We start from the raw sequence: 27506 nt of genomic DNA on the forward strand, positions 1-27506 counted from the left end.
GGCATCACCGCTCCACCCACTTGTTCCTCTGCTCCCCACTATTTTTACAAAAGTGGGCATTTGTCCCCTTTGCGCTTTGCAGCTGATCAAGTTGACTAGAGCAAATGGGACAAATTCCCATTTTTGCCCCACAGGCTGGGACAGCTGAGAGAAGCTTACAGGGGACAGCCCCAACCAGCACAAGATATGATCGGGCCATCCCCGCCCCTCAGCTCGTGTCGCCCTCTGCCCCGCCCCCGCCCACCCGTCCTCTGCATTCTGAGGGCAAAGAGAAGGGCAAAGGCAGAGCCGGGCCTTCAGCCGGCTTCACTGAGCATGCGCACGGTGGCCCGCACATGCTCAGTGACAGCCGCGCGGCCAGTGCGGAGGGAGCCGAGGAGCGGGCAGCGCGGCTCTCAGTTCGGCCGGGAGGGCCCGGCACCATGGCGCAGCAGGGCGGCCTCAGCATGAAGGAGCAGAAATACGACCGGCAGCTCAGGTAGCGGGACCGCCTCCGGCCGGCCGCGTCCCAGCCTGGACCACTGGGGGCGCAGCGCTCCTCCCTCTCCCCCGGGGGGCCGCCCTGCCGGGCAACCGGCTCAGCCCCCTGCCGGGCCCGCGCGAGCAGGCAGTGGCGCCCCGCGCGCCTTCCCCCAGCAGCCCAGGGCCAAGGCGCGGCTGGGCGGGTGGCCGTTCCCCCTGGTCCCAATACCCGGGAGCTGTTCCAAGCGCTGCCCGGGAGCAGGGACGGTCTGGCTGGGTGCGGGCAGGGCGGCTCGCCGCTCTGTGACATGACAGGGGGGTGGCGTCGCTAGGGGCTGGCCAGTCACGCGTTGGCCTCCACACGGGGAAGAAATCGTTGGTGTGACAGTGTTCACGGCTGAGAGATACGATTTTGTTGGGGGGGGGGGGGGAGTCCCAGAAGAGTGAAACAAACCCTTTGGTGCTCATTTACTGGGAAATCAACATTTTCCAAGGGGCCAGGGGAGGCAGTTTGGCACCAGCTCTAAGCCGAGGTGTCGCTGATTTCTATACTCCTGAGAGTGTTTCATTAGCAAACTCTTGGAAACGATGTCCCGATGCATGGCATTATAATTGGGTTCTTTTAAAAATTCCATTTTGTGTCCATATTGAAGTGGGTATTTTACAGTCTGCAGGAATGCCGCAGCTGTCAGTATTCCAACCAAAAGATCGCGTTTATTTAAAACAAAAACCAACCACTGTGAAAGCTGCAAAATGGGGAGGGAGTTTTTACCTGTTATAAAAACAACAAATGGTCTGGTAGCACTTTATAGACTAACAAGTCTATAAAGTGCTACCAGACCATTCGTTGTTTTTTCCTGTATAGACTAACTGGGCTACCCCCTGAAGCTTCTTTACCTGTTTACCATTAAAAATACCTAAGCTACTTTACTTCTCCCCCAGTTTCATTTTTGAGTCTGACTCTTGAGTCAGTAGCAGCCTTGATGTTAAATAATCTTGTAGAGGAGTGAAAATGACATGATTCTTGAAAAAGTCATTGCTCCCTAGTTTCCAGTAGCAGTACTGAAAATTGATGAGACTGTGCCATACCTTTTTTACTCTGGATAGCATTAGAGGGGATAAAGCTGCAGGTCTGCAGGAAAACAGTATAGATTCATTTTTGGTTCAGGTTTGGAAATTATCTCTGCAACTATAAAGGAGGGTATTTGTTGTTAAAACAAAGACCCAGAACTGGTGTATAAGTGGACTAGGTGTTTAATTGGTCAAATAACCCTTTAGAAGTCACATAAAAATCTCAACTGAGTCACCATACAGAGTGTGTTGCAGCTTGAAGACAAAAATCTTCAGAGTGAGAGAGAGAAGCATGTCCACAAACTACTGTAAAAAACACTCTTAAGTAGTTTGTTTATTTTTAAGTCTCACAGGACAATTTGAATGGATTTAAATGTTGCTTGACAGTTTGGGATCTTGTTCTGCCTTTTCTATAGACATTTTTTCCCCTACATCTGAAGGAACTAATGGTAAAATCCTGACATTTCTGAAGTCAGTGACAAAACTCCCAGGCTGTGTCTAGACTGCAGGGTTTTTTTGAAAAAAGTAGCCTTTTTTCGAAAAAACTTCACCTGCATCTAGACTACAGCCACGTTCTTTCAAAATTAAATCGAAAGAACGCGGCTTTTCTTTCGATGGCGGAAAACCTCATTTCACGAGGAAGAACGCCTTTTTTCAAAAGTGCTTTTTCGAAAAAAAGGCGTTCTTGAATGTAAACAGGGCTTTCTCGAAAGAGAGCATCCAGACTGCCTGCGTGCACTCTTTCGAAAAAGCGGCTTGCTTTTTCGAAAGTACTGCTTGCAGTCTAGATGCTCTTTTTCAAAAGAAGCTTTTTCGAAAGTATCTTTCGAAAAAGCCTCTTTCGAAAGAGGCTTGCAGTCTAGACGTAGCCCCAGTGTAAATCATGTTTTGAGAGATACTGCTTAACAGTGTACAGAGAAAGGGTACATGGGCTAAACCACATGGGCTATATCCTATAATATTCCTACTGTCGTTCAAATTGTATTTGCTAACACGAGTTACTATTTCCTCTGAATGCTTCTGTATTTCTTGTTTTGTAGATTGTGGGGTGATCATGGACAAGAGGCTTTAGAAGCTGCTCACGTTTGTGTGATAAATGCATCAGCCACAGGAACTGAAATCCTCAAAAATTTAGTACTACCAGGTACATACGTTTCAATCCTAAATGTTAGTAAGATTTTCAGTTTGAATAATTAAAAGTGCATATTTCTCATTTGTGTAATTTTCAAGGTATTGGTTCATTTACGATTGTCGATGGGAATCAAGTCATTGGAGAAGATGTTGGAAACAAGTAGGTTTACCATTCATTTTCTACACAAGTTCAGCAGGTTTTATTAGCTTTACTATCTACTGTTTAAAAATAATTATCTAATTTACTGTAACTGTAGAAGCTACACTCAAAACAAGCTGGTTGTTTAAGGTATTTTGTTTGGGGGTTGGTTTTTTGGATGGTTGTGAAATGTACTCTGTTAATTGGGAGTTTCTTATTAATTGCCCTCTTTTTTTTAGTTGGAAAGACCATATTCTTCAAAAAATACACTTAGCAAATGTAGTGAATAGCTTATTTTCTTATTGTGACATAAGGTTCCCTGCATTTTTTTTATATGTCTGAATATAGTTTCATGGCTTTTTAAACTGTTTTGTCATCAAGATATATTACTTTTATAGAGAGAGACAAGGGAGGTGAGGTAATATCTTCTATTGGATGGGCTTCTGTTGGTTGAAGGTACAGGACTTGAAGCTACATTAGAGTTCTTTGAGTCTGGAGAAGTAAACCGTGTCCTTGGCTTCCAAATTCCTGAAAAATGCATGCATGTAGGGAATGCCTAGAAACTCTTGCATAAATAAAATATATGCACATTTATATCAAAATGCAAGTTCTGTGCACTCTATGTAGATATTCAATGGTAATAACTTAGGCCCATATCCTGAAAAGTGCAAGCAGACTATTGTGCCCATGTGAAGCTCGCTTGACTTTAAAAGGGCTCTGTGAGCATAGGGTTCCTCTGCACTGGAGACTTTAGCAGGACTGAGACCTTAATTATTTAACAGGATGAAAAGTAACCTGCAATGAGTTCCTCACTGGAAGAGTGAAATTCTGCATGTGCTACAGAGTTTGCAGATTGTAGGGCCTTAGGGACTGGGATAAGGTTTCTTCAAAAATTTGACTTTACAAGATTAAAAAAGACTCTTAAAAGAAATCAAGTAGAAAAATAATACCATTAATAATTGAAAGAAATAGATATTAAGGGATTTATTTTGTCCTGCATGAAGCTATAATAAGCTTCCTTCCAGTGCAGAACTTAAATGCTTTTAGTTTTGTGAAAAATACTATTAATATGGCTTTCTATTATCTTTCTTTTCTCAGTTTCTTTCTCCAAAGAAGCAGTATTGGCCAGGTAAAGCAATAATAAACATAGTTTGTAAGTATATTGAGTGGTTGTGTAGAAAATGAAAATTAGAGATACATAGATTAAAAACTTCCTTACTTCTGTAGTGGTGAGTGAGAACAGAGCTCCAGGATATGAATGGGAACAAAAGCCCAGTTTTGGCCATATTGAGTTTAAATTGGTGGCTGGATGTCCAGAAGGAGATGTTGAAAAGACAGGATGTGACTTCAGCTTAATGGAGGAAGACAAGTCTAGGGTGGACAGCTAGATTTGTCATCAGTAAAAAGGACCATGTCAAATACAGAAAAGAGGCAAGGACTGAGTCCTAGAAAACCCCTACCAAAAACCAGCGAAAGGGGGGAGAGGAATGAGAGCCCATTGAAAGAACAATAAGAGGTAGTAAGACAGTTAGGAGAGGATAAGGTTCCAGGAGGAGGGTATGACTGATTGTGCTAAAGGGACTCAAGATGTCTATGCAGATATACTCAGTCTGTGGCTCTCAAGTCACATGTAGCTCTTTGAGGTGCAGTCTGTAGCTCTTTTCCTTCCATCCCTGAGTACCGTGAACAGCTGATTCACAGCATTCCAGGAGGCAGCAGGTCTGGATTAACACAGAGGTTTTAATATTATTGTATAGGTGTTTGGTGGTCTGATGTGCAGGGCATACAGTAATCATGTGACTCTTTTGGTTTATGGTGGTTGCAAATGTGGCTCCTGAGTCTCATAACAGAGTACCACTGGTCTGTAGGAAAGACACTAGGCCTGAATTATGTTTAGCATAGTTCAGAAACCTTAGTTAGAGCAGTTTCAGTGGAATAATGAGGGTGGAAGCCAGACTGAATAAGATGGAACTTAAGAAATGAGAGATGACAGTTGTGACAATTATTTGAGATGGGAGAAGAGATTGTGGATGATCGTTTGAAGGGGATTCAGGGACCATGGCAAATTTTTAAGATGAGGAAGACTAGGGCTGAATTGTGAGAGGAATAAACCTCTGGAAAATGAGAGGTTGAAGGGACTAGGAAGGTTAGATGGAATGGAATCCCAAGGGCAGAGGGAGGAGTTGGAGCTGGAGAGTAGGGAAGATGTCTCAATGTCGGTGAGAGTGGAGAGGAAAATGTGTGCTAGACTGGGGAGAGTGATAAAGGATGTCATACAGGGTCTTGCCCAGTGTCTTCTCTAAGTTAAGTGTTTAGGTGGCAGCCCAGGAGAGGTTCAGATGTTACTCAGCTGATTATCAGAGCGCCCGCAATGCTAAGAGCCAGATGTATTTCTACTTGTGGTGCACATTTTCACAGTCCTTGGTGCATGTTAAAAATATATTCCACAAATGAATGGAAAAATTAAAGGGAATATTGGTCTTACCTCTTTTTTTTAAAAAAAAATTGAGAAATCTATAAGATTCTGAATAGAGAGGGATGAGGGAGCAGTTTTATGAATTTCATAAAATCCTTAAATTCTGTGTCTGTTCATCACTATTGTTCTAATTTATCAGTAGAACAGATTTATGAAATCATTATTTATAAAAATGATTTAAAATGGGAGAAAACCACACAATCTAAAAGAACATTGACTTGTATTTTCTAATTTAATTTGGGTTTGTGTCATCTTAAAAGTTAATTTAACATATACTGTAAATGAAATAAGGTTCAATCTGGGATATTGGTGAAGTATAAAGATTACAAGAACAGGTTTAATTAATGGTTTATCTTTGCCATTCGGTAGTACATGCTGTTTCTTATCTTCCCCTGTGCCTCATTTTCCTCTTCTGCCCCTCCCCCCCAAATCTTTTGGCCTCATCTTCTGCTAGTTCCTTCTCACTTTGTAAGTATTTTCACTAGCTCTTCCTCACTTAAATATCTTCTTGCCATCACTGTCATTGTTCTGAATTTCATCAGAGCTTGCTTAACTTTTAATGTAACAGTCCCTAAGAAAGCTGTATCAGGAGCTTACAGGTCTTCCAATACAGTAATTTTTAAAATTAGAAATAAGTCAGTTATTACATTTTACCATTTTTTTAGATTTGTATAAGTAAAGTATAGCCTGGCTTGTAAAAAATGCTTGCTACTACATAATGATTTTAAATTGAATGTGTGGTATGAAATAATTGAACTGTATCAATATTCCATAATGTACTTATTTGTAATGTATTTGAATGCTTACTATAAAACATAAAATCAACTTATAAATTACAGGTATGTTTAAACAGGCATATTTTTAATTGTTTTAAAACAGAACCGAGCCCAAAGTGCTACAGAGCTATTACAAGAATTAAATAATGATGTTTCAGGAAACTTTGTGGAAGAGGTTTGTATCCTGGAATTCCTTGCTATGTTTTGATGTTTAAATTCTTGGGGAAAGTATGACACAATAAAATAAATGTATTTATATCTATAATTGTTAACATAAACCTTTATGGTAATACAGATCTGGAAAGAAGATCTCAAATTGTGGGTCAAGTTAGTTTATGTATACTTAAATAACTTTTGTAACTAATTATAATAAAGATTCAGAAGCCACATCTAGCATTTTGAATCCAAATCTAGTGTTGAGTATACATGTTCACTTTAACTTTTGATAAATTTTCTTTTATCTTAGAAAGGGAATAAGCATATTTTCCAATGTGTGTGAATTTTTTTGTACTTTTTATTAGAGTCCAGACAAACTCCTGGACAACGATCCTTCATTTTTCTGTCGGTTTAATCTCGTGGTTGCCACTCAGTTACCAGAAAGGTAGAGTCCTGTTCATATTTTTAAATCTTTTTACAGTTATAGTTTTGTTTGCAGCCTTATTGTGGGAAAATATAATTTATGTGAAGCAACATTGCCTTTTTTGCTATCATATGCAACGTTTATAGACAAGAAAGCTTAGGGTAATAATTTTCATTATACCTTTTGTATGTTAATACACTAGTTTAAGTTCTTGTATTGATCTGTTGTTAGGCACAGTTTTAATATTCACTTAAATATTAAGCACTTTTCTCTAGTGAGGGAGTTCTTCCTGATCCACCACAGTTATGGTGGTTTAGTAATGTAATTTGAGGACTTGCGTGTAATGAGATTGGCAGTAGCTGCAAGCCTTCACGGAGGTCTCTGCCACCATTCAGTTCCTTCTTTTCCTACTGTACGTAACTGTATTGACACGCACTACTTCAGTAAAAATTCCATGTGGCTCTATCAGAATCTTTGTCAGGGCAGTGTATTAGGAGTTCTTTTTTTCAGTACATGCTTCTCACTAATCTCTTCCTTTCCAATGACAATTATTCTGTTAGCTTACATTCCTTTTTTAAAAGCTTGGAACCACAGAAATCAATGCAGTGCTAATGGACCAATGGCTATAAATTAACTGCTAATGTCTTGTTGGTGTAGTGTTTAAAATATCTCTTATTTCATATACATTCTGGCATTCTTTTGATCATATTATATTTTTAGATTTGAATGCCTCTCTCACATGGGAAACATTTTTTTTAAATTGTATCACACCTGATTATCTCTTGTATATTCTAAAAGTCAATTTATTTTCATTTTCAGTACACTGGTGCGTTTAGCTGAAATTCTTTGGAATGCTAACATACCTCTGTTAGTCTGTAGGACTTATGGACTAGTTGGCTATATGAGAATTATTATTAAGGAACATTCAGGTAAGAGATTTCTTTAGAAATTAGATTTAGTTTTAAAGGTAGAAATGAAAGCTCTTTTCAAGATGTTTTAGTTGTGATATTTATGTAGATGACACTTAAACTATTTTAGTTTTATCTTGTGGTTTAGTGTTAGTGATTTAGTGTTAGTTAATATCCTTGGCATTTGCATTGGAATTTCCCACCCCAAAAATCATTCTAGACATGGACACAGCTTACTGAAAATTGCATGCAACAAGTAATTAACTCAATGATGCGGCAAAATGGGAGACTTTTGTCCAGTACTGTACTGCATTGCATTATGGACTACGTAAACAATGAGGCATTACTTCCACTAATGTATAAATATGCTAATAGGGCTCACGTCGCAAAATATTCAAGTACTGAATATTTACTGCTATGTTTTGTAATCTACAGACAATCTATCTTGCTTATATTTCAAATGTAATTATCTTGTGTAACTCTTTGGCAGTCGTAGAATCTCATCCAGACAATGCATTAGAAGATCTGAGATTGGACGACCCATTTCCAGAGCTGAGGGAACATATTCAGTCTTATGACTTGGATCATATGGAAAAAAAGGTTGGAATGAGACTTGCATTCTGTACTCTAAAATGCATTCAAATATAGGTTCCATTATTGCAAGTAATTCCATACACCTGGGTCTCTTCTCCTGCACAGAGCCCTACTTACGCAGAAATGGTTGCGGAATTGGAATCAGTGTCATTGCTCTTTGGTGGGGCTGGGGATGAGGGAGTCCAGTATGCAGGCTTCCTCAGGGAAAGAGAGGACTACCCTGACGAGGAGAAATAGCAAGCAGTGTTCCTGTACAAATGTTGTGGGGGGGGGGGGGAAGGGGAGAGGTTGTCCCTAAAGGGCACCTGCAGGTAGGAGGCTCAGGGCTGGGGCAGTCCCGGATGGGGGTGCCAGCCCTCCGCTTTCACCTGCCAGGTAATTCTGTCTCTTTTCTGTATATGGTTTAGGCTCCACCCCCAATGCATTGGAGTGGCGGGAGCTTCAGAGCCCACCTCCAAGCAAACTCTTCCCTTGCTTTAAGTTATTGTTTAGGACTGCTTCCTTTTATCGTAAGAGCTAGGACCACCAAATTTGGTATACAGAAAAGAGACAGAATCACCAGGCAGGTGAAAAGGGCTGGCTTCCCCCCATTCTCCCACTGCCACCCTCCATTTGGGACTGCCCAAGCTCCCAGGGAGCTGGGGAGTGCAGGGGACAGACGAAACTGGCCCTGCCCCAGTAGGGGATATGCACTCTCCCCTGGTTGAGCCCGCCAAAACTGCAGTGGTCCTGGAGATGTACTTCTCACAAGTCCCCAAACTATTGTGGTGAGAGAGGACTGGGGTTGGCCTTTTTCCCCAGGGCAACCTGCAAATTGAATCCCTCACTTCCAGTCCCACCCCATAGCAATGATTTAAATGAAAAAATAAAAATTATTTAAGTTAAGGCTCCGAGCAATGCTGAATAAATCCTCTAATTCTATAATTTTATTATATCTATCTATCTAGAGAGAGAGAGAGAATTTTTTTACATAACTGTACTCAGAAACAAAACAATGTAACATTTTAGAGCGTACAAGTCCATTCAGTCCTACTTCTTGTTCATCTCTAAGACAAACAAATTTGTTTACGTTTATGGGAGATAATGTCACCTGAAAGTGAGAATAGGCATTTGGATGGCCTTATTGTAGTCGGCATTGAAAGGTATTCATGTGCCACATATCCTAAACATTTGTATGCTCTTTTACGGTTTGAGCACCATTCCAGAGGACCTGCTTCTATGCTGATGATGTTCATTTAAAAAATGTGTTTGGGGGAGAACTGTATGTTTCCTGTTCTGTTTTATCCACATTTTGCTATATAATTCATGTTTTAGCAGTCTGAGGATGACCTAGCACATGTTCATTTCAGAACACATTCACTGAAGGTTTAACAAAATGCAAAGAACGTACCAATATGAAATTTCTAAGGATAGCTACTGCACTCAAACTAAGGCTTAAGAATCACAAGTGCCTTAGAAAATCTTAGAGGGATGAGGTGTGGAGCATGCTTTCAGGAGTCATAAAAGAGCTACACTTGAATGTGGAAATGGCAGAACCCAAGCCACGAAAAAAGAAAATCGGTGTTCTACTGGTGGCATCTGATTCAGATGATAAAAAATGAACACACTTTGTTCTAGACTGCTTTGGATTGTGAACACCTGTTCTCACTTTTAGGTAATATTGTAAGCAAGAATAGGGAGCATTAATTCCTGCAAACTTATTTGTCTGAGCCGTGGTCTCAATGAGAGAGGACAAAATGGACTTGTAGAATCTAGAGTTGTACATTGTTTTGTTTTGGAATGCAGTTAATTTTTTTGTACATAATTCTACATTTTTAGTTCAATTTTCATGAGATTGCATTATAACACTTGTAATAGGAGAATTGAAAAATACTATTTTAACTGTGCAGATATTTGTAATAAAAATAATTATAAATTGAGTACTATATACTTTGTATTCTGTGTTGTAATTGAAATCAATATATATGAAAATATTTAAATGGTATTCTGGTTTTGGTTAAAAGCATCATGAATTGTGATTTTTTTTTTAATCACTTGATACCCTAATAAAAACAACTTCAGTATTTGATATTTATAGTATATATGAGCACTGACAGAATCAAGTTGTATACATTGGTCTACATTTTCAGATGTAAATTAGGGAGGAAAATTCTAAACAGTGATTTGTGGCCAAAATCTTTCACTTGTGGAAATGCAAACTTCATGCCCCTCCCATGGGTTTAGCAGCAGGTCTTTCTTCCCAAAGGGTACATCTGCACATCAGGGCCAAACTTGGGTTAAGCTGCTCAACTTCAGCTATGTCAATTGTGTAGCTGAAGTCAAAATAGTTTAATTCAGCTTTTGGTGCTGTCTACACATCCTCCAGCTCACCATTATTTTGAAATAATGGCTTGCAGTGTAAACATGCTTTTTGTTATTTCAGAGTCAATTATTCTGAAATAATGCTGCTGTGTAGATCTATCCTATGAGAGTATAGGTGGAGTTGTAATATCAGAAAGACATTTGGCTTTGCTGCAGTATTTTAGGGCAGGGAAAAAAGAGATTATAAATATAGGGCAGCTATATCAAAGTAAGATATCTAGTCACTATCCTAATGATAATACTAGACTTTTGGATCCAAGAGGGCTTATATTTACTTAAAAGATTAAATTCACATGCAGGATAGTTATAAAAATGTGCAATTTGTAATTCTCAGACTTCCATTTTAAACTATTTAGTACATTTTTACTATCAAATTATTTAATGGATTATTTATAAAAGTTGAAAATGGAGCACATAACTTTTGTAGACAAAGTGTTTATTTGCTCCCCCTTCTTAAAGATTTTAGATGACCAATATAAGAGTGGCTATTGTTGGTCATACTATGGTTCATCTAGTTCTGTATCCTGTCTTTTGACAGTGGCCAATGACAGGTACTTCAGAGGGAATGAACCAAACAGGTAATAATAAAGCGATCCTTGCCTTGTAACCTTTTCCTAGCTTCTGGCAAACAGAGGCTAAGGATCCCATCCCATCCCATCCCAGACAAGTTTATTTCCAACTTCATGGAATTACAGAGTCTGTTTAACTGATACAGGAATTGAAGTTAAAAACTAGGAAATTTTATTAAATCAGAAATGTTAACAACTCTCTTATGGACTGCACTTTAAAATGTAAATACTGTGTTTCAGTATTACAAGATTTTCAAACCATGGTGATCTAACATGCACTACTGTCAGAGTTAAAGAAATAGCCTATTTCTGACTACTTTCAGAATTATTTCCATTACGGATTTTTTTTGTTTGTTGATTGCAGGACCATAGTCACACTCCATGGATTGTGATTGTAGCAAAATATTTAGCAAAATGGTACAATGAGGTAAGTTGATGATGCCTTATCTTGAATCAAACACATAGCATCTAATCTTTCCAATATAGGATTGTGATGAAAGTGTACTGACTCCAAACTAGGGATGTGAACGACTAGTCGACTATATGATAGGCAAATGCTTACGGGATAGTTGACACACTAGTCAACCAGTTGCTCCTGTCCCCAGGAGCAGCTTGAGGCCGGCTGCAGCAGCTGGCGCCCCAGGCGGAACGCGCGATTGGTGCCCCCACCTGAACGGCTGTCAATGGCGTGACATAATCATCGGGCGCCCCGGCACCCCGTGACATCATCATCGGGTGCCCCAGGCGCCTGTTGAAGGCAGCGCCCTAGGCGACCGCCGAGTCTGCCTGTACTCACGGGCCACCCCTGCCTGTCTCCCCTCCCCCACTGCCTCTGTCAGAAAGAGGCAGCGGTGGGCAGGGAAGAGGAGCGAGTACTTTAAAGCGGCAGTGCCATGTGAGCTCAGGGCCAGACCCTAGGCTCCACATGGCACTGCTGCTTTGAAATGCTGCATGCATCCTGGGGCCAGCTGAGGAATTCCCCCGCTGGCCCTGGGCTGCCTACAGCATTTAAAAGCAGCAGCGTTGCATGGAGCCTGTGGTCAGCCAATTTGTAACGCCGTGTACAGCCTGGGGCCAGATGAGGACTTCCCCCCGCTAACCCTGGACTCCATGTGACGCTGCTGCTTTCAAATGCTGCGGGGAGCATGGGGCCATTAGGGAACTGCTTGAGTCCCCTGCTGTTCCCATGCTCCCCACAGCGCTTTCACCTTTGAAGTGTAGCAACAACACAGGGCAACAGCCCTTATCGACTAATCAAATAGTCAATGCAAATTCCATCAACTATTCGATTAGCCAATTAATCTAAATGTAACATTCCTACTCCAAACTAGATCACTTGTAAGTAAATTGATAGGTGATAAAAGTACCATACTGAACAGCATCCAGAGATTTATTTTTGGGCACTGAGTGAAGGCTGTGAATACTGAAAAGCGTCTGGTTTGACTTTTACCTTATGTTTCCTTTCTACTTACTGAAACGTGTATTAACTTTGACTACAAACTGTCTAGAAGGTAGTCATGTGACAGGGAATTATTTTGATTGAATATATTTTTTATTTGTATTTTCAATTTAGAAAAGTGAGCAGATACCAAAGAATTATAAAGAAAAGGAAGCCTTCAGAGAACTGATTAGACAAGGTAATGTGTTTCCACTAGTATGAAAAGACATTATACAAAACACAGCTTGTCACTGTGGCTTGAAATTGAACTGTGTCAATGCAGATTTATGCTATTACATGGATGTATATAGGACATCTCTTTCATTACACAGCTTTCTTTAATAATTGAGTTTTAGTTTGCTTAGTTTGGTGATTGTTGGAAATAATCCAGGACACTCTGGATGCAGGTGAAAACAAGCGGAGGATTTATTATACACCAGCTGATGGAGAGACACGCAGGGGTTACCCTGGTGAACACTGGTTAATTAACACAGTACAATAGCTTATATAGTCAGCAGGTGGACAGAGGAAAAATGATTCGATAGGTCTAGCAGCAAGATGAAATAAGCACATAAGCCAATAGAACTACTAAAGATTACATAATATCTCCGCCCATTGCAAAATAACTGCTCATTGATTAATATTCGGGTGGTTATTGTTCAAATGCCAAAATGTCAGCAAAACAGTAATAACATTTTAGTCTGCATAGATGATGATGATGCTATAGCATCATATAGTATGGCCTTGAGTTGGTGCAGCGCTTGGTTCTCAGGCTTATTATCTAGGAGTGAAGCAAGACAGTTTAAGCAAATTTTATGAATGTTATCTTAAGCAAAATGTGTTACGTTACCAACTGAGACCCTGTCCGAGTGTTTTAGAACGTGGTTGCCATGGTGCCTAGGGTCTTTTACTGTCTGCAGTTCTTATCCTGACTGTGGTGTTCCCAGGCCTTAATCCTAGAATGAAGTTATGCTGTTTAGAGGCCTACTAGCACATTTAGGGCTGCCTCAGTTTACCCTACAGTGATTCTATAAAGAAACCAATTATTGGGTAGTATGAGGAAGTGTACATGTCTAATTACAATATATTCACTAATTTTTGGATAGAGGATTTTACTTCAAAGGCTATCAATATAGCAACTTTCACAAGTATTAACATTTACACAGTATTTTTGAAAGTGATATAAATAAAGCATTTAAATTGCTATAAAAACAATGGCATGTTCTTTTCAGTTGGTATGAACAGACTTGATTCCTGGTGAAAACAAATGCATTTATTTTCTCTTATTGCCTAAATCGTGTTTACATCACTAGAAGTTATTCATGAAATAAAGATTGTCTCCCTAATTGAACTGAAGTGGAGCGTTTTATGCTAACTGGATTTTGCTGCATTCTAGATTTAGTACTCTGCTTCATAGATGTATTAAAGTGAAACGGTAGTAAAATTTACTGTATAAACAATTATATTTACAGTTAGTAATGTTTCCTTATTTCCTGTTAAGATAAGATGTTCAAATGTATTTTGTGTAAAGTACAGAGAGAGCTTGAGTGTTTCATAACTTGCAGGCCTCTTTACACATACCAAAAGTATTTTGATATCTAAGACGAAGAAACAGTTGTACATGAGAGGAAGGATGGTGGTGTGTATGTCTGAATCTAGAGATTAAAGCATTAGGCCTCTGAATTTTGTTACAGACTTTGTTTTGAACTTGTGTGACCGACCATAAGCAAATTACATTCGCCATTTGTGCCTTAGTTTCTCTGTCTGTAAATCTGGTGATAGCATTTCCCATGTATCCTGCCCATTGAGGGTATGGCTAGACTACATCTTTTTTTCAGAAAAAGCTATGCAAAATGCATTCCGTATTTTGCATAGCTTTTTCAGATTGTTTTGTCGGAAGAAGCAAATTACATTCGCCATCTGTGCCTTAGTTTCTCTGTCTGTAAATCTGGTGATAGCATTTCCCATGTATCCTGCCCATTGAGGGTATGGCTAGACTACATCTTTTTTTCAGAAAAAGTTATGCAAAATGCGTTCCGTATTTTGCATAGCTTTTTCAGATTGTTTTGTCGGAAGAGGCTTTTCTGACATTTGGCCCTGGTATCTCAGAAAAAGTGTGTAGTCTAGCCGTAGCCTCAGGCATTTAATTTATTAAAGTTCATAACATAAACTTTGAGATCTTAGGATGGAAGGTGTCATGAATGCAAAGTATTTTTGATGCAATATCCAAGTATGTGTGCACATGGATGAGGAGTAGGTAGCCATTTAGTCTCAGTGTGGTAATGTGTATATATGTTTTGTAATGACTGAACTAGAACAGCGATATGTCTCAGATTCTCCCAGAGGAAATGTGACAAAATGTAATGTGGAAGCTAGAGTTTGTGTTATTGCTTCTGTTACTTGTTTCTTTCAAACAGGAATCTTAAAGAATGAAAATGGGATCCCAGAAGATGAAGAGAACTTTGAAGAAGCTATAAAAAATGTAAACACAGCACTAAATGTTACTAAGGTAAAAGCAGCATATTACATTTTAAATTAGGAACATAGTGCATTTGAATAGCTAAGGAAATGGTATAATTGTTTCTCAGAAGTCTATGTACTTTTACAATAAAAATTCCCCAGTACAGTAGAGTCCCTATCATCCTGCCTAAACGGGACCGACAGATGGTTGGATTACCGAATATGTCAGATGATACCAACTCTGCTGTAGAGAGCAACAGAACAACTGATGCCGCTCCTGATGGGACGAAGCGTCCCTGGCAGAGCAGCATCAGCTGTTCCGTTGCTCTCTAGGAGCAGCAGCTGCTGCCATTCCTACCAGGACGCTTCCAGGCAGGAGTGGCAGCAGCTGCTCCAAGAGAGCAAGGGAACAGCTGATGCCGCTTCTGCGGGAGACATCTCCTGCAGGAGCGGCATCAGCTGTTCCCTTGCTCTCTAAGGGTACGTCTAGACTACATGCCTCCGTCGACGGAGGCATGTAGATTAGACAGATCGGCAGAGGGAAATGAAGCCGCGATTAAAATAATCGCGGCTTCATTTAAATTTAAATGGCTGCCCCGCTCTGCCAATCAGCTGTTTGTTGGCAGATCGGGGCAGTCTGGACGTTCCCCTGTCGACAGAAAACCCTTTTGTCGACCGCCCCGTTATGCCTCGTGGGATGAGGTTTACCGGGGCGGTCGACAAAAGGGTTTTCTGGCGACAGGGGAACGTCCAGACTGCCCCGATCTGCCGACAAACAGCTGATCGGCAGAGCGGGGCAGCCATTTAAATTTAAATGAAGCCGCGATTATTTTAATCGCGGCTTCATTTCCCTCTGCCGATCTGTCTAATCTACATGCCTCCGTCGACGGAGGCATGTAGTCTAGACGTACCCTAAGAGAAGCTGCTGCCGCTCCTGCCAGGGCCGCTTCATCCTCGGCAGGAGCAGCAGCAGCTTTTCCTAGAGAGCGACGGGGCAGCAAGCGGGGCCGTTCTCCCAGCCCATGCTGTTTCCGACCCTGAAGCTCCGCAGGAGCAGCAGAGTTGGATAAAGCGGAGTGTCTAAAAATTAAAACAGAATTAACCACATTTTACAACTGTCTTATTATTTTTAAATTATTATTTTTAAATTATTCATTTGCATTGAACTTCCTGATTCTTTGTTAATCTAAATCAAAAGATTCACAGAATGTTTTTAAAGAGTTATGGATTTTTTTTAACAAACTGTATATGTTTTGGAAAACATTGTTGCAGGATATTATGTGCTTGATGTGTTCAGCTTTTCTTAAAGACATGTAGAACTTGCATTTGTTAGCAAGTCTCAGGTTACTGTGAACTGATCTAGTCCCCAGTTAACATACTGTATTGACTTGTGAAGAGTTAGAGCTGTGGTGGTGAACCTCAGGCCCGGGGGCTGGACGTGGCCCCCAGCTTGCCTGGATCTGGCCCCCAAGGCTTGGGGCTCCTCCCAGTATTGGGGAGCCTGCAAAGGTGCTCTTGCCCTCCATGATGCTGGAGCACACAAAATCTACTTGTCTGTCTGGGCCTCATAAACTCTGGTGTATAAGGGGAAGGTAGGGAGTCTCCTGCTTCTCAGTCAGGGCTACATCAGCGAGGATTTGGGTTTTTTTGTTTGCTTCTCACTTGTGTGAGGCACCTGATTGATTTTTCTGCGTCAGTAGCTTCTGACCCAAAAAAGGTTCCCAACCCCTGAGCTAAAGAAATATTTGATCGAATGAAAGTCCTATTTCGCTAACCATATTGAGGTGGACACAACCAGAATCTATTGGTATTAACAAAACGCCATGAGCGTCATTTGTTATAGGGTGGGCAAGAGGGAGGACAAGGCAGTCATATTTCTCTTTTTCCCCTGGTCTTGGGTGCAGCTGTTATGAAAGCAGTAATTGCCTAATTTTTCTTATTTAGGTGCTATTTGGGACTGTAAATAGTTTGTGTAGTGACACATTTCTTCTGTCCTTCTGCCCCCAGTGTTTTTTCTAAAATGATGCCCTTGCTAAATGTATGTAATTCCTAACATTAGGGGCAAATGTTCCCATGTCTTAAATCCTCTCCAGTTCCCACTGAAATTGCATGTTCCTAAGGACAGATTTGGTATGTAAAGTTTGGGTTATAGAAGCCTACACTTTCACAATTGACACTTTTCTCAATATGATGGTAAAGAGGTAATTTCTTTCTCCTTGGCAAATTCATTCATAGAGGTTCAGAAATGATTACTTTTGCCTGCAAAGTCTAACGTCGTTTAGATATTCAATTGCCCACATAATTACTGTTGGACAATTCTTGAATAAGAAACTTGGGTAAATATATGTGATCTTTTTCTTTTTTAAAACAGATTCCAAGTTGTATTGAAGATATTTTTAATGATGATCGTTGCATCAATCTCACACAGCAGGTAATGACAGTAACTAAGGATAAGATATTTGTGTAGGAATATTATTACAAATAATACTTTTGTATGTAAGAAAAATAAATTACTGCTGTTTGTACACTTACAGACGCCATCCTTTTGGATTTTAGCTCGAGCTGTAAAGGAATTTGTAGCGCAAGAGGGGCAAGGAAATTTACCTGTACGCGGCACTATTCCTGATATGATAGCAGATTCGGGTAAATTTATTAAATTGCAAAATGTGTAAGTATTTGCATTTCTTCTTCAAAGGCAGTCAGCATTATAGTAATGGAGGGCATTTATTTAGATTCTACAGGATGAGCCAAATTCTCAGAGCCCACTTCTAAAAAAAACTTAGACTGTAGATAGTGCTGTTGACTGAATGGACACCAGTCTGTGTCGATTGGATCCAACTGCTGAAGCCCGCATGCCTCTTAGCCCCCTGGTTCTGGGAAAGTAACCAATGAGGGACATTACCCATAAGGGAAGATTGAAAGATTTGGGTTTGTTTAGTCTAGAAAAGAGAAGACTAAGAAGGGGACAAAATAGCTTTCAAGTACCTACAAGATTTTTAGAGGGAGGAAGGTTAAAAAATATTCTCCTTAACCTCTGAGGATAGGACAAGAAGCAGTGGGCTTAAACTGCAGAAAGGGAGGTTTAGGATGGACATTAGGGAAAACTTTCTGTCAGGATGGTTAAGCACTGAAATAAATTGCCTAGGGAGGTTGTGGAATCTTGTTCACTGAAAATTTTTAAGAGCAAACATTTGTCGGGGATGGTGTATAGTGCTTGGTCCTGCAGTGAGTGCAGGGGACTGAACTTGATGACCTCAAGGTTCCTTCCAGTTTTATGATTCTATTATTATTCTTCCCTCTGGGTCGCTTAAGCACGCTCTGAGATGTAAACATCTCGTGTCTGTCATACGTTTTGGGCGGAAGAACTGCTCAGTTTGGCTGCCTTGGCCTCAGCCTTCCCAAGACCCATAGTTGCTTACGCACATTCTCCCAGAGACCTCAAGGACCATATCACAGTAAACCAAGGAAATACATGTTTAGGAAAGGACGTTCTTAACCACAAACACTCTTTAAGCAGCACTAGAGTTACAGCTCATAGGTAAACTGCAAGCACTCCTGAATACATTGTCCTTCATTATGACTTCGCGGCCCAGGTAAGTCCGGATCTGGCTTCTAGACTTCTGGCTGTAGGTTAAAATGTAGATTAGATTTTAATATATTTGGGGGGAGTTCTGGGGGGAAAAATAGTGAGTGTTTCCTTTTGGAAAGATGAGGGAGAAAGTATGTTACTCAATGAGAGTTCTTTCCTGTAAGGAGGGAGAAAATGAACCTATTGCAAAAATGAAAGTACAGCAAAGTATTAAATGAAGTATTGGATTTGCACAGGTATGAAAGACTTTTTATTTCTCCAAATTCTCCAAGGCCTGTATAGTTTTACATACCTCATTTGTAAAATTAGAAAATTCGTTGATACATTTCAGTTTATATTTTAAAAAGTATTGGCATAATGTTTCATTCATTCCAGAAAACAATATTGAAAATATCTATTTAAGATATGAGAGAGACAAGATAGGTAAGGTCATATCTTTTATAATTAGACCATCCTCTGTAGATGAAGGGATAAGATTTGGAGCTTCCCAAAGCTCTTCTCAGGTTTGGAGAAATGTGTGCGATCTAAATACAAGGTGTGACAAGTTGTTAAGCATAAGGTTTTCCAAACATACTGTTGGAAACTGTTTGAAATGAAGTGGATTATTAAGGATTAGAAGGCAGCAAGGTGCATTGTAAATCGTAACTAGTCATAAAACCAGTGGCCCTGTTAAGTATATGATTTTAGTGTTCAGCAGTTATGAATTTCAGATTGTTGACAGTGTTCTGCAAATTTCCTTTGAGGATGGTGATTGAGAAGTCAGATATGGGTGATCATTTTATGAAAAGTGTTTTACCCATGGACTGTAGGGTCTATTTTTCTTTGTGAGCTCATTATTTGACTTCACCCACATAGCAGGTGGGATATTTAGTGCACTGATTGAGATATACCACATGTTGTGATGGGAATGTGTTTTACCCATGGATTTTGAAAGGTGCATTGGTGGGAGGTATGGGTCATTGTAGTAATGGAGATATGGCTGCAGGTTTTTCATGGTTTCTGGCAGTGTCTGGTGCCACTTTGAGGAGTTGTCATGGTCTGTGGGGAGCCTGCGGGGGAAGGCAGTGTTTGAAAGTCAGAAGAAAATTGGGGAAAAATTCTTTCAGAATGTGGTACCCAGCAAGTATAAATTGATTAAAAGCATCAGTTATTTGATATCCCATATGCATTGTAGATTGGGATAGCAAGTGACAACTAGGGTTGTGTGGTCATTGAGGGGATTTCCAGAATGAAGCAGGTTCTTTCAGGGATATTTGGTGGGGGATGTCGTTGCATAGTGAAGGTAGGTTTAAGTGTCTTTTAGGTACGTATCCCAGAATTTCTCTTTGGAGCAAATTCTGTAGTATCTGAGTGCCTGGCTGCAGACAACAGGTCTGGGTGGTTGCTGGTTCTATGGAAAGCGTAGAGGTCTAGCATTTTTGTGTATGGTTAGTTGTAAGGTTCCATTGTTGAAGCTGATCTTGGTATCTAGGAAGTTGACACTAGTCTGGCAGTAGTTTTCTAGAAAGAGTTTGGTGATTGAACTGTGATGGAAATCTGTGAGGAAGTCTCTCCAGAGGACAAAAATATCAGAGTATCTCCAATATGATTGGTTTCAGGGTACATTTGTACAAAAATTCTTCTTGAAGTAGCCCATGAAAAGGTTGGTATATTAGGGAGCCATCCTACTTCCCACAACAGTTCCTGTTTGGGCAAAGTATTTATTAAAAGTGAATTTTGTGTGTGAAGGTGAAATGGGTCAGTTTAATGTGTTTGGGTGAGATTTTCAGACTTTGTTCATTATCTTGTAGGTGTTTGAAGCAAGCAGTATGCTGTCATGGTGAGGAATATTGGTGTATAAGGCATTGAAATCCATAATGGCAAAGACTGTGTTCTGGGAAAGGTTGTTGATTTTGTGGAATTTCTTGAGGTAGTCAGTTGTGTCTTGGAGGAAGCTGTCCCTTTGTGAGGTGCATGGTTTGAGGATGGCTTCTATGCGTCCTGATATACCTTCCGTTAAAGTGCTGTGGTTACGTAGGATGGGTCTTCCTGGGTTTTCTTGTTATTTAAGGCCAGTTCTGTATTGGCAGGGAAAATCGATGTAAGATACGCAATTGCATATCTTACAAACTGGAATCAATGTACCTTACATCTGTTATTAGGCAGCCCTCCAGCAGGAGGCCAACAGGAGAAACTCTCCCGTTGACTTCCCTTACTCTTTGTGACTGCGAATACCGTGGTTGACAGGGGTGCCCTCATTGTTCCATTTACCAGGTCTTCACTAGACCTGCTAAAATCAAATCCTGGAAGACCAATTGTCAGAGTGTTGATCCCTTGGTAAGTGGAGATGAGGTGTGAGACTTCACAGAGTTCCCTGCTGCTGAAGTGATTGGGTTGCTGTCCAAAGAATTGTTATAGTTACAACTGACACATTGTTTTATATCTCCGAGGGGTAGCTGTGTTAGTCTGTAACTTTAAAAACAACGAGTAGTCCTATGGCACTTCAGGGACTAACAAAAATACATATAGTATCATGAGATTTTGTGGGCAAAAAGCCACTTCTTCAGATGAGATTGAATGGAAGAAAAAAGGGAACTGTCTTTGGTGCTGGTCCTCTCATTATTGCATGGAATTAATATATATTTTTTACACTGTAGCCTTCCACAGTAATACTCCTTTTAATGCTTACTAACAGCAAGGACATTCCAGAGCACAAAGCTGTGAAGCGGCTTTTACAGATATCTTAGAGCCATAGCAAAATAGTCATATGATTGGTATCATTGGCTCTTCTGATGCTGAAGTAGCTGATCTTTGATTTTATTAATGTTTACAACAGGGTAAGAAGGATTAGAAAAATGTTCAATGTCAGACTCTTAAAATAAAATTGTAGCTTTTAACTACCGTTTAAACTATTTAAACTATTTCTTACCCTTTACAGATACCGTGAAAGAGCAAAGAAAGATGCTGCTGCTGTGGGCAACCATGCTGTTAACTTGTTACAGTCGATAGGCAAGGTAACCTCATTTAATTTATTCCAAAAGGACAAAAAATTTCCATATAGTCTAAAGAAAAAAGGGGAAAGGAGCAAAATAGAGACAGTAAAGAGCTAACTTAACTATCACATTCTCTTAGAGAGTCTTACTAAATTTTGGATATTTCCTTATACACACAAGATGTTATTTCTACATTGTTTGTACAGGTTGGACCTCCCAAAACCGGGACTCTTTGGTCTAGCAACATCCATGTCCCAGTAGGACGACAGATGTTCCGGGACCAGGGAGTTCTGGCTGGGAGCCCAGTGGCAAGAGGTCTGGCAGCTGGGAACCCTGCTAGGCTGGGAGCACACTGGGGCTGGGACCGGGGCCATGGCAGCATGGCACTCTGGTAAGAGAGGTGGGTCATAGCAGCCTGGTGGTGGGGGTAGCTGCGGCCAGCTGCGGGGAGGATCGGTGGGCTGAGGGCTTCCCCCTGGTCCAGCAAATTCCCTCATTCAGGACTGGTCAGGTCCCAAGGGAGCCAGACCAGAGAGGTCCAACCTGTACTTTCCTGAGTTATTTAGAATGTTAAGTGAAAAGGACATATGAACACAAAATACTTCTTTCTTGATTGTTAGATCAAGATGTGACCAATTCAGAATAATTTTGAAAATATAAATCTTTTAACCATTGGCTTGTGCAGAAACAAATGTCATCTTATTCCTTTGCAGGCACCAGAGTCAATTTCACAGACAGAATTAAAATTGCTTTGTAAGTATCTTTGCATTTTGCATTACATCGTTCTTGTTTTATGTGCACGCAAATTGTCAGGAAGTTTTCAAATCTTTCATAATGTAATATTAATCTCTAGCTCACTATTGGAATCTCTTTTGTATTACAAATGTAGTGCTTCTTCCTGCCAAGTAACAGACACAGTTATCTCCGATTTCAGTGGAAGTTTCAGGTGCTTAGCACCTGTCAGAATAAGGCACATGGAAAGTTATAAGCAGGTACCTGAGTGGTGTATGCCCACACAAATTAATTGCCAATGATTCAGACTGAAGCTGCTGATCATTTGGGCTTTTATTTTGTTTTATGCTTTTATATTAATACATATTAGAGCATATGCTAAGAAAAACAGGAGCCATCTGAAACAATTGAGTATTATTGTACAGGTTGAACCTCCCAAATCCAGGACTCTATGGTCTGGCAACATCTGTGGTCTGGCAGGGCCAGGGATGTTGCTGGACCAAAGAGCCTCAGAGCAACGCAGGGGCTGGAGAGCCACAGCTGAGCCAGGCAGCATCTGGGAAGCCCCTAACCTGGCCTGGAACCTCCAGCATCAATGGGGCCAGGCGGCAGTCGGGGAGCCCCAGCACCAGCCAGGGAACCCCCGGTGTCAGCGGGACCAGGCAGCAGCCCCGGAGCTCCCACTCAGGCTGGGGAATCCCTGGCATTAGTGGGACCCCATGGCTGGGGAGTCTCGGCCTTAGCCAGGAAATCCCTGGCTGCAGCTGGGCTGCCTGCGGCTGGGCGGTCCTGGCCAGGAATCCTAAGAAACCCCCAGTGGCAGCAGGGCTGCGATGACTGGGCATCCTCTGCTGGAGAACCCACAGCTGAAGGAAGACTGGTGGAGGCAGGTGACCAGAATCCCCAGTTGCAACAGGGCGGCCCTAGCAACTGTGGGAGGAACCCTGGAGAACACCCTGTGACAGCAGCAGCCAAGACCCTGGGGCAGCAAGGTTGGGAGCTTTTGTGAGCCAACTTTAGCAGGGCTAGTGGCAGAACAGGGAGCCCTAGGGAGAGGAGTCTGGTAGCGGGGCACCTAGAAGCTGATGTCACCTGGTCTGGTCTCGAGGGTTCTCAGACCAGGGAGGTTCAACCTGAACTTTACATAGTATAGTGTAGAACATGTATGTAGAGTTTTTGGTTTTGTTTTGGGGTCCCCCTCCCCTTCCCTACATTCTTCCATATTTGTCTAGTTTTTCTTCCCCTTTCTGCTATTTACCATTGCTGCAGATTCATTCTTGGTCATCCCCAGCCATTGATTTTTAGAATGCTGCTCTCTATAGACTGCCTGTTTCCAAAGAGGGTAGGCAGCACTGAAGGGAGCAGCGCTATTTAGTTAGGGAAGAGAAGGAAAGAAAATAAAACAGCTTTTGGGAGGATAGAGGAAGAAAATGTGGGGCTGATGCCTGTAGTCCAACAGATGTCTGTAAGAGGAGCAGGGTGGGACATCTTCTTTTCTAGAGTCTGATGCCATATGTACCAAAAGTCCTTGTTTCAGCTCTATAGGCAAAATGACTGGAGTTTTGAAGTGCACAAATATAAGACATTTTAATAAAATTGTTTACCTTCACAGACCTCTAAAGAAAAAACACTTATCAAATGTGAAGAAATCAAATAAAACTTAAAATGACGTCATTGAGAGAGATTTATTTTGCATTCCAGTTCTGAAATGCCTGACAAAATATTACACCCTGGCAATCACTGCTCTAATATTTATGTTCTGTGTTCTTTGCTTAGGCAGCAACTCAGCATTTCTTCGAGTTGTACGATGTAGATCCCTGTCTGAAGAGTATGGTCTAAATACCTTTAACAAGGATGAAATTAGTAAGGACTTTATTTTTTACTTATTGATATTTTTAACCTCTTTATTTTATCACAAAGCCATACTTATATTTATATATATTTCAAAAGTATTTCATACTTATATATATTTCAAAGCAATTTTTTTTAAATAGACAAAAGCTCAAAGATGAGCGACTGAATTAGTGTCTATGATAACTTCCCCCTGGCAGATACTGTTTTCTCTTTAGCAGCCAAGTAAAATATTTATCCTCATCAGTGTGTATTAGTCTTTATATTTTCTCCGACTTGTTTTAAGTTATTTGTGACAGGAGCTAAAAAGATTATTGTATTTTGTGAATAAATTATATGGCAAAGTACAATTTAATAAAAATTAGGCATATACCTGCAACAGAGTTTTCAAACTTAGGTAAGTCCAAATTCCAAGGTAGATACTAAAATGGAAACAGAACTCGTTTAGAAAAACTTAAGTGTCTTTTCAATCTTGTCATAATATTTTTGCCTAAAAATTGTTTTATTTGTAACATTCACAAAATACATAAGTAAAAATTTCATTGAACTGGTTCATATTATGTAGTATAATATGGGAACTTATTTAATTTTTACATTTAAAAGGCACACAAAATACATACAAGTCATAAGAAGACTTCAATTTATTATTTAATTATTGTCCTTAGTATTTCTTCGGTAAATATGCATTATAAATAATCTAGGAAGAGTTAGATTTGTATTGGTAAACATTGATTTCACCAACAAAAAACATTAAAAATATAGTTTCATCAATTTTAAAAACAAAAATTTACAGATAAGCAGATTAAGAAAAATCTTGAGAATTAAGAGTTTAAATTTAAGGTAATTACTTCTTGTGTTTTGATGTGATGTTGACAATTTGTGTTTTAATGATAAAGCTTTATAAAGTTTTGAGTCTCGATGTCTACTGTCATTAAAATAATTGCCTGACCTCCTCCCCATAATTTCCTGAAACTGTGAATATTTAACTTAAAAATATTACAAATGTTTAAATAGACTGCTATCCATCAAAATTATAAAAATAAATTTCTGCTGCATAATTATGAAATTCAAATTCTGACTTAAATTGTGAGGTGAATATTTCATCCAAGCAATTGTTGGCATTGGTGGAATTTAAGGAGGAACATATGGATAGCTTCAAACTGTGGAGATTATACTAAAATATATGGGTACATCATATTTAGTATACTTTGTCACTAATCATTGGAGTTTCCATGTCTAAACAATCCATCACTAATGCTTGATGTATCAGTTCAGGGTGCGGATCAGGGAGATCTATCAGTTGTCTTCCATGGGGGTACAGTGGCAAAACTGTAGAAATGTTTGACAGTCAAGCAAATGTGAAATATTTTTATCATTCCATCTATCTCCAACTCTAGTTTTAAACCAATTTAAAATGTGTATTTTGAGGGCGTGGTTTTTTTTATCATTTTCAGTTTCCAGCATGGATAATCCAGACAATGAGATAGTGCTATACTTAATGCTACGGACTGTGGATAGATTTTATAAACAGCATGGTAGATACCCAGGTAGGTTGATACAATAACTTTTAAATATATATCAGTCACCCTAGGAAATAGAACAGTCTAATTTATGATACATATGAAACTACAAAACACGATTAAGAAATATTTCAGCTTAAAGTACATGCATTGTACAGATATTACAAAGTGACCAGATTCTTAAGATGAACAAATTAATATTGTTTGATAATTATTTTAATTGTAAAAATTATAGTAAATCATATGATTTAGCTTTCTGCTAATACTAGTGGTATTTGATTGTTAGTATTATTAGAGTTGTAATTAAATATGAATGTTACTTGAATACAAATGTTAATGACTGCAATAACAAACAGCACAATTTGTAAAAGCATTTCTGGCCCCATTAACTCTGGTATACCAAAGTGAGGAGAAATGGCTCCTATTTTATGTCCTAGGTGTGTATAACTACCAAGTGGAAGATGATATTGGAAAATTGAAATCTTGCCTCAGTGGTTTTCTTCAGGAATATGGACTGTCTGTAACAGTGAAGGATGATTATGTCCATGAATTGTAAGTATTGTAGGAAAAGATGTCACTTTCCCTAGCTTATTTTTAACCTGCTCTAAAAGTGCTTTTTTTTTTTTTTTTTTCCTCCCTATCTAGTTGTCGCTATGGAGCAGCTGAGCCACATACTATTGCTTCATTTTTGGGAGGTAAGAATATTGCTTTATTTTCACAGGTCAGTTAAGAACTGTCAACACAGCTATTTTTGAAATCATTTTTGTAGTTTGAATAAAATTCCTCTTCACTATATTTGGAGCAAAGCGAATAACTATGAACTGTAGATAAAGACTGCATTAGTACTGTAACATTTTAACATTGAAAGTCTGCCATCATGCTGTATGGAAAAAGTTGGCTGAGAAAGTGATCAGATTGAAATGAAAGAAACCATGATCTGATTAGGCCAGTTATATACTACTTGGTTTCATTAGTCTAATTTAAAATAAGATTTAAAACATGGATATATGACTAGTGAAAGTAAAAGTCTGAAGCATTGACAAACAATAGCACAATATGACTAATTTTAATATAGTACTAATTTAAGTGTAAACATTGCTAACTTTTGCAAACTGTAAATCCATACCTAACTAACACTTATCAATGTGGCTTGCAATTTTTGCCTTATTTCACCCTGCAATAAATGTTATACCCAAGATGTAAATCATTTTAAAAAGTATATATTGAAATCTTAATTGTTTTTGCTGCTTGTATTCTTCCTTACAGTATCAGATAATAAAGTATTCATATTATATAAACAAACTACATTTTTTAAAGGTTAAAGGAAATTATATTGCCATCGGTGTACTTTAGAAAAATGTATGAAGACAAGATCTAGGTTCCTAAGAGTTTATAATTGCAAAGAAAATGGGAACACAGTCATTTTATAGAGGTATAAAAAGTTAATAAAATTTAAGAGCTCGTTCAACAATTACAGAAATAAAAATTGTAGAAAGCAAATTACTAGTTAAATTTTCCATCACTTGAGTTTTGCAATACTCATATCTGGACTGATTCAGGCACTGTTCTTAAATAAAAAAAAAATTACCCACCAACATAAATCTTTTCCCTCCCCTTTAGGTGCTGCTGCCCAGGAGATTGTCAAAATAATTACAGGACAATTTGTAATTTTTAATAACACCTATATTTACAGTGGAATGTCACAGACTTCAGCAACTTTCCAGTTGTAGAATAACTGCGGCATACATGTCGGCAATATTAATTGCCAACCGATTTTGCTCCATTGTGTAAAATATCATTCGTGTGGTGTTTACCACTAACTAAACTCCTCTGCATTTTCTTCAATATTAAAATCTTATTGCAACTAAAGGAAGCTC

At 39.5% G+C, this 27506-nt stretch overlaps 1 protein-coding gene across 1 annotated transcript; it reads left to right on the plus strand.

The window, feature by feature from the left end:
* The first annotated feature begins 298 nt into the window (after positions 1-298).
* On the plus strand, positions 299-27498 carry NAE1 (NEDD8 activating enzyme E1 subunit 1). The gene is made up of 20 exons (XM_075940056.2): positions 299-478; positions 2574-2677; positions 2764-2824; positions 3902-3932; positions 6159-6230; positions 6577-6656; positions 7455-7564; positions 8034-8143; positions 11432-11494; positions 12641-12704; positions 14923-15014; positions 17337-17396; positions 17500-17633; positions 21472-21547; positions 22240-22279; positions 24035-24121; positions 25564-25656; positions 26067-26181; positions 26275-26324; positions 27250-27498. The coding sequence occupies exons 1-20, from the start codon at positions 336-338 to the stop codon at positions 27357-27359; spliced, it is 1695 nt and encodes a 564-aa protein (XP_075796171.2). The 5' UTR covers positions 299-335; the 3' UTR covers positions 27360-27498.
* The last annotated feature ends 8 nt before the right edge of the window (positions 27499-27506 follow it).

This window comes from Pelodiscus sinensis, chromosome 12 (genome assembly GCF_052426305.1).
Source record: "Pelodiscus sinensis isolate ZL-2025 chromosome 12, ASM5242630v1, whole genome shotgun sequence".
Taxonomy (NCBI): domain Eukaryota; kingdom Metazoa; phylum Chordata; order Testudines; family Trionychidae; genus Pelodiscus; species Pelodiscus sinensis.